The sequence below is a fragment of the Narcine bancroftii genome, chromosome 12 (assembly GCF_036971445.1).
Source record: "Narcine bancroftii isolate sNarBan1 chromosome 12, sNarBan1.hap1, whole genome shotgun sequence".
Classification (NCBI taxonomy): domain Eukaryota; kingdom Metazoa; phylum Chordata; class Chondrichthyes; order Torpediniformes; family Narcinidae; genus Narcine; species Narcine bancroftii.
In genome coordinates, this window is record NC_091480.1 from 36,682,590 (window position 1) to 36,690,342 (window position 7,753).

Sequence of the window (7,753 nt, forward strand, 5' to 3'; positions counted from 1 at the left end):
CGACCTGCCTGCGCCACTGCTGCGGAACCACTGGCCGCAGGGTGCCCAAGGAGATATTGCACAGGATGGTGCTTTCGCCACTCTGAGTCGGGAGGTCTCTGAACCGCAAGCCGGTGATGGTGGTCTTGAAGGCCTTTGTCTCCTCATCAGCTTCCTGGTCCCGGGTGAGCTGATCAAAGTCGAGGCTGGGCGTCAGCGCGCAGATGGCCGGTCGCGGGAGTGCATCGGCAACCATATTGTCCTTCCCCGCCTTGTGCCGAATGTCGGTGGTAAACTCCGACACAAAGGAGAAGTGACACTGCTGGTGGGCCGACCAGGGATCCTTTGCCATCGTGAGCACCTGGGTGAGGGGTTTGTGGTCTGTGAAGATGGTAAAAGTCCTCCCCACCAAATAATAGCAGAAATGCCGCACCACCAGGTACATGCCCAGTAACTCGCGGTCGAAGGCACTATACTTGCTTTCCGGCGGGCAGAGCAGGCGGCTGAAGAATGCCAGTGGCTTCCAATGCCCATTCACCTGCTGCTCCAGGACGGCACCAACGGCTGTGGCAGAGGCATTGACAGAGAGCCATATGCAGGTCGGTGTGCGGGTGGGCGAGCATGGCGGCCTTCGCGAGGGCGTCCTTGGTGGCCTCAAATGCGGTGCAGCCTCCGGGTTCCAAGCGAGCGTCTTGTGCTTGGCCCCACAAACTCCTGCAGCCCCTTGAGGCTGTTCGGGCGTGGGAACTCCCTGATGGCAGCAACCTTTGCAGTGGTGGGCGTGGCTCCTTTGGCCCTGATGTTATGGCCCAGGAATTGCATGGACTCTTTCCCTAACTGGCACTTGGCCGGGTTGATGGTAAGGCCGAAGTCGGCTAGCCGAGAGTAAAGGGCACGTAGGTGGGCCTTGTGTTGCGCCTGGTCCTTGCTGGCGACAAGGATGTCATCCAAATAAATAAAGATGAAATCCAAGTCCCTGCCCACAGACTCCATGAGGTGCTGGAAGTTCTGAGCGGCATTCTTGAGCCTGAATGGCATGCGCAGGAATTCGAACAGGCTAAAGGGGGTGATGATGGCCGTCTTGGGTATGTCCTCAGGGTGCACCGGGATCTGGTGATATCCGCGCACCAGGTCAACCTTGGAGAAAACCCTCGCACCGTGCAGGTTGGCCGTAAAGTCCTGGATGTGAAGGATGCAGTAACGGTCAGGAACAGTTGGCTTGTTGAGCAGTCAATGGTCAACGCAGGGACGCCAGCCGCTGGAGGCTTTCGGGACCAGGTGGAGCGGCGAGGCCCATGGGCTGTCGGACCGCCGAATGATCCCCAGCTCCAACAGGTACAAAAACTCCTCCTTAGCTATCTGGAGCTTGTCAGGTGGGAGCCGGCATGACTGGTAGAGAAAGCTGTGTCCTTGCCCAGCTGCCACAGCCATTAACAGCGGCCAGTCTGGTCATTTCCCTGGAAAGAGTAGGGCTGACGACTCTTCCGAGCCTTGGCTCCCCAGCGCTGGTGGTAGGAGCAGAGGCCTGAAGCGGATGCTGTGGCCTTGGTTATCCTTTTGAGGGCCCCTGAAGGGGCCAGGTGCTCGACCGCAGCGCTAGGGGTGGGCTTGGCGTGGCCATGCCCATGCCTCATGACCTGCTGGACCACTGAGCCCTCCGAGAATCGTGCAAGCCATAAGCTCTTGGGCCTTCTGGGCGACCTTCCTCGGGTCAGTGAAGCTCTCCTGAACCAGCGGTGGGTGGATGTCCCCGGGCATATGTTTGAGGGAGATGCACTCAAAGTGGGCAGTTGGTGTGCTCACCCATGAGCACGAGCATCTCGTTCATCAGTTCCATCGGGGACCTGTCCCCCAGGGCGTCGAGGTGCAGCACCCAAGCGGCACACTGGTGTCTGGATAGTCCGAGGAATCCAGTAAGCACTCGCTTGATGGTCTCATATTTGTCCTCGGCAGGTGGGTGCTGAACAAGTTGCAGCTCGCATTTGGCGGTGGCCTGGTCCAGGGCAGCAACCACATGGTAAAATCTGGTTGTGTCAGACGAAATCTGGCGGAGATGAAACAGCCTCCACGTGGCTGAATCAGGTTTCCGGCTCTTAAACCCAGAATTCAGGCAGTTTTACGGCTATAATGCTGATCCCAGGGTCGGTCATGATGGGTTCAAAGACATTTGAACCAGTTGGGGTCACCATTTGTAGCGGTGGCTACACTGCTCTTGCAATAACACAACCAGACGGGTTGAGCTCAATGAGCAGACTTGTTTATTGCAGGCTGCTGGGCTGAACTTGTACTCCCAGCCTGGACCTGGCTGAGAACCGCACTGGAGGGCGCTGATGTCATCCAGGCGTCATGTGGTCCCCCAGCGCGGGTTTCTGAGCCCCGAGCTGGAAGGAAGGGATACCCCCGACAGCGCCATATTGGCCGGCTGCCCCGCCACGTGGCTTACAAACGGGGCCGGTTCACCTACCTTGTGAGCCGCCACATACTCTAGTTAACGTTGCTCTATACAATTGGCCAATCTGAAGGAAAGCATCTCGTGCTCTTGTCGTATTTTCTTTTTCCTTACATTTAATGAGCATCTTCTGCATGTATCTTTTGAAAGATCCAGCATTGTCAAGTTCCAAAGCATATTTCTTAAGTGGTCTCTCAAGATGAGATGGGAGCCTGTTCTCTTTAGAAAAGAATTATTGCTTGTAAGTTGCATTTGAAAGTAGTATGAATTTGATTCTTGCTCCATGTATTAGTGATAAAACTGTACTACATTTATGCTATTTCATCAGCTCCTTTTACCTTGCAGTCCACAGCCACTCAGGCTCCAGGCTATGACAACAGTTTGTCAGCCACTGAATTACATCTACAGTACGACATCTGTGGAACCCAAGAAGGCGACAGGTATTGTTTGCATAAATTTTAATACTAACTGAGACCATCTGTTGTAAATGTTATCTTCATTTTAAAACTATATAATTTTTAATGTAGGCATACAGCATACAGCATAGTCTCTTCCTGCCCATGAGCCTGTGCTGCCAAATAACCCAATTAACTTACAACCAACCCCTATACATTTTCAAATGGTGGGAGTAAATCAGGAAAAGCATGATGATGTGTGGATAATGTACAAACTTCTTGCAGATAGCACCAGGTTCGAACCCGAGTCGCTGGCACTCTAATAGAGTTGCACTAACCGCTACCTAACTGCCGCCAAACCCCTGCGCTAACTGTGCCGTCCAAACTTAAAGTGGGGAAATATGATCATACTGATTTTTTTCTTTGTGGTCGGTCAGCCTATGTTCTTCATGGTACCCAGAGCAACTGGGGACTGGAGACCGTGAGGTGACTACCACCAGCTCAATGAGACCACAACACAAGATCGATACCCTGTGCCGCACATCCAGGACTTTGCGGCTAACCTACATGGGGCAAGGATCTTTTCCAAGGTGGACTTTGTGGGGAGATATCGTCAGATCCTGGTACACACCGATGATGTCCCCAAGACCACCATCATCACCCTGTTCAGCTTCTTCAAATTCCTCAGAATGCCGTTCTGGCTAAGAAACACCACACAGATCTTCTAGTGACTCATGGACACAGTGGCCGAGACCCAGACAGCACCTTCGTGTATCTGGATGACATCCTGGTGGCAAGCAAGAACCAACAGGAGCATATGGCGCACTTCCGCAACCTCTACACCAAATTGAGTGAGTTCGGCCTGACGATCAACCCAGCCAAATGCCAGATTGGATTGGAGACCATCGACTTCCTGGGCCACAGGGTAACCAGGGAAGGAGCCACACCTTTACCCAGTAAAGTGGAGGCCATCCAGAAATTCCCCAGTCCCAACAGGACCAAGGGACTACAGGAGTTCGTGGGGATGATCAATTTCGATCACAGGTATGAACCCTCAGCTGCCCGGACCATGCGGTCCTTGTTCATCCGGATGGCAGGCAAGGCAAAGGACATCACCTTGGACAAGGAGTTAGCGGAGACCTTCGTGAAGGCCAAGGAAGCCCTGGTGGATGCCGCTCTCCTGGCACATCCCAATGGCGCTGACGGTGGATGCCTCAGGATTGGCGGAGTTCTGGAACAGCAAATTGGCGGCCGCTGACTTTCTTCAGCAAGCATCTGTGGCCTTCAGAACTGAAGTACAGCGCTTTCGACAGAGAGCTACCGCTGCTGTACTTAGCCATCCGCCATTTCAGGTACTTCCTAGAAGGCAGGTCCTTCCTAGAAGGCAGGTCCTTCACGGCTTTCACAGACCACAAGCCCCTGACTTTCGTCTTGGCTAAGATCTCTGACCCCTGGTTGGCCTGCCAGCAGTGATACCTGTCTTGCATCTTGGAGAACACCACAGATGCAAAGCATGACTCCAGCAAGGACAATGTGGCCAAAGCACTGTCCAGACAAAGTAATCCTTTGGGAGTGGACTTCGTGGCACTGGCAGAGGAGCTGCCTCAATACAGGACTGCCATATCAGGACTGTAGCTCCAAGACATCCAAGTAGGCACCACCTACCTGTGCGACATGACCACTGGTCAGGTCAGACCCATTGTCCCGGCGGCTTGGAGACGACAGGTGGCATGGATTGAGGAAACAGGTAAGTGGTTGGGCAAAGGCGTGCACACGGTGCCAACCAACCAAGGTACAGCAGCACACCAAGACTCCACCTCAGCTCTTTGAGCCTGCAGAACGAAGGCTCGACCACATCTACGAGGACCCCAGCTGGTATCCCAGGGTTTCCACTATCTAATCATGATGGTTGACTGCTTCACCAGGTGGGTGGAAGCAGATGAACTACCTTGTTGGACATCTGCATGGCACCCAAGGAAAACCTCACCTCTTCGGCTGTACTCATCTATGGAGATCCATTGGTGGTCCTGGGAGAATTTGTATCATCCCCAGGCGGTCAGCAGGATAACTCTTCAGCATTCCTCAGCAGGCTGAGGGAAAGAGTCGACAACCTGGCCCCGATTCCACCTTCCAGGCATTGACACATGAGGACCAACATACCCAAAGACCAGCAGGACTGTGAGTATGTTTTCATTCGCAGGGGTCCACATTGTCCACCGCTTCAGAGGCCATACAAGGGTCCATTCCGGATCATCCACAACAAGGAGGCCACATTTGAGCTGGAGGTTGGAGATCTTCACAGACAGGCTGAAACCGACACTTGGACCCGGTTGAGACACCAGCACAATGTCCTTTGGGCACCAAGGACAATGCCACTAATTCTGGGGGGGGGGGGGTGGGGGGGTGGTCATGTGGCAGCTTGCCATAACGGAGATTAAGCTGGTGTTCCGGGCAGTGAGCACATCCAAAGGCCAACAGCCTGTGCAGTGGCACTGGCCCCAACAAGAGAAGCTGCAGGTGAATGGCAAGGGCAGCATAAGGTGTTGGCTTTGCTGTGCAGCCAACAGACAGGGACAGCATCTGGGGAAGAAGGGCATTATGCAGGAAAGTATCCGCATGCGGGAAACCGCATATATACATATATATATATATGTGTGTGTGTGGGTGTGTATATATATGTGTGTGTGTGGGTGTGTATATATATGTGTGTGTGTGGGTGTGTATATATATGTGTGTGTGTGGGTGTGTATATATATGTGTGTGTGTGGGTGTGTATATATATATATGTGTGTGTGTGTGGGTGTGTATATATATATGTGTGTGTGGGTGTGTATATATATATGTGTGTGTGGGTGTGTGTATATATATGTGTGTGTGGGTGTGTATATATATATGTGTGTGTGGGTGTGTATATATATGTGTGTGTGGGTGTGTGTATATATATATATATGTGTGTGTGGGTGTGTGTATATATGTGTGTGGGTGTGTGTATATATGTGTGTGTGGGTGTGTGTATATATGTGTGTGTGGGTGTGTGTATATATGTGTGTGTGGGTGTGTGTATATATGTGTGTGTGGGTGTGTGTATATATGTGTGTGTGGGTGTGTGTATATATGTGTGTGTGGGTGTGTGTATATATGTGTGTGTGGGTGTGTGTATATGTGTGTGTGTGGGTGTGTGTATATGTGTGTGTGTGGGGGTGTGTATGTGTGTGTGTGGGGGTGTGTATGTGTGTGTGTGGGGGTGTGTATGTGTGTGTGTGGGGGTGTGTGTGTGGGGGTGTGTATGTGTGTGTGTGGGGGTGTGTATGTGTGTGTGTGGGGGTGTGTATGTGTGTGTGTGGGGGTGTGTATATGTGTGTGTGTGGGGGTGTGTATATGTGTGTGTGTGGGGGTGTGTGTGTGTGGGGGTGTGTATATATGTGTGGGGGTGTGTATATATGTGTGGGGGTGTGTGTGGGGGTGTGTATATGTGTGTGTGTGTGGGGTTGTGTATATATGTGTGTGTGTGTGGGGGTGTGTATATGTGTGTGTGTGGGGGTGTGTATATGTGTGTGTGTGGGGGTGTGTATATGTGTGTGTGTGGGGGTGTGTATATGTGTGTGTGTGGGGGTGTGTATATGTGTGTGTGTGGGGGTGTGTATATGTGTGTGTGTGGGGGGGTGTATATGTGTGTGTGGGGGTGTGTATATGTGTGTGTGTGGGGGTGTGTATATGTGTGTGTGTGGGGGTGTGTATATGTGTGTGTGTGGGGGTGTGTATATGTGTGTGTGTGGGGGTGTGTATATGTGTGTGTGTGGGGGTGTGTATATGTGTTGTGTGTGGGGGTGTGTATGTGTGTGTGTGGGGGTGTGTATATGTGTGTGTGTGGGGGTGTGTATATGTGTGTGTGTGGGGGTGTGTATATGTGTGTGTGTGGGGGTGTGTATATGTGTGTGTGTGGGGGTGTGTATATGTGTGTGTGTGGGGGTGTGTATATGTGTGTGTGTGGGGGTGTGTATATGTGTGTGTGTGGGGGTGTGTGTGTGTGTGTGGGGGTGTGTATATGTGTGTGTGTGGGGGTGTGTATGTGTGTGTGTGGGGGGGTGTGAATGTGTGTGTGTGGGGGGTGTGTATATGTGTGTGTGGGGGGGTGTGTATATGTGTGTGTGGGGGGGTGTGTATATGTGTGTGTGGGGGGGTGTGTATATGTGTGTGTGGGGGGGTGTGTATATGTGTGTGTGGGGGGGTGTGTATGTGTGTGTGGGGGGTGTGTATGTGTGAGTGTGGGGGGGTGTGTATGTGTGTGTGTGGGGGGGTGTGTATGTGTGTGTGTGTGGGGGGGTGTGTATGTGTGTGTGTGTGGGGGGTGTGTATGTGTGTGGGGGAGTGTGTATGTGTGTGGGGGTGTGTGTATGTGTGTGGGGGTGTGTGTATGTGTGTGGGGGTGTGTGTATGTGTGTGGGGGGTGTGGGGTGTGTGGTATGTGTGTGGGGGTGTGTGTATGTGTGTGGGGGTGTGTGTATGTGTGTGGGGGTGTGTGTATGTGTGTGGGGGTGTGTGTATGTGTGTGGGGGTGTGTGTATGTGTGTGGGGTGTGTGTATGTGTGTGGGGGTGTGTGTATGTGTGTGGGGGTGTGTGTATGTGTGTGGGGGTGTGTGTATGTGTGTGGGGGTGTGTGTATGTGTGTGGGGGTGTGTGTATGTGTGTGGGGGTGTGTGTATGTGTGTGGGGGTGTGTGTATGTGTGTGGGGGTGTGTGTATGTGTGTGGGGGTGTGTGTATGTGTGTGGGGGTGTGTGTATGTGTGTGGGGGAGTGTGTATGTGTGTGGGGGTGTGTGTATGTGTGTGGGGGTGTGTGTATGTGTGTGGGGGTGTGTGTATGTGTGTGGGGGTGTGTGTATGTGTGTGGGGGTGTGTGTATGTGTGTGGGGGTGTGTGTATGTGTGT

At 52.7% G+C, this 7,753-nt stretch overlaps 1 protein-coding gene across 4 annotated transcripts in view; it reads left to right on the forward strand.

Moving 5' to 3' along the window:
* brat1 (BRCA1-associated ATM activator 1) overlaps positions 1-7,753 on the forward strand; it is a 32,922-nt gene that overhangs the window by 12,789 nt on the left and 12,380 nt on the right. For all 4 annotated transcript variants that reach the window (XM_069907227.1, XM_069907229.1, XM_069907228.1 and 1 more), the window contains one exon: positions 2,774-2,868. In XM_069907227.1, coding sequence (XP_069763328.1) covers positions 2,774-2,868 — 95 coding nt within the window. The remainder of the gene's footprint in view (positions 1-2,773; positions 2,869-7,753) is intronic.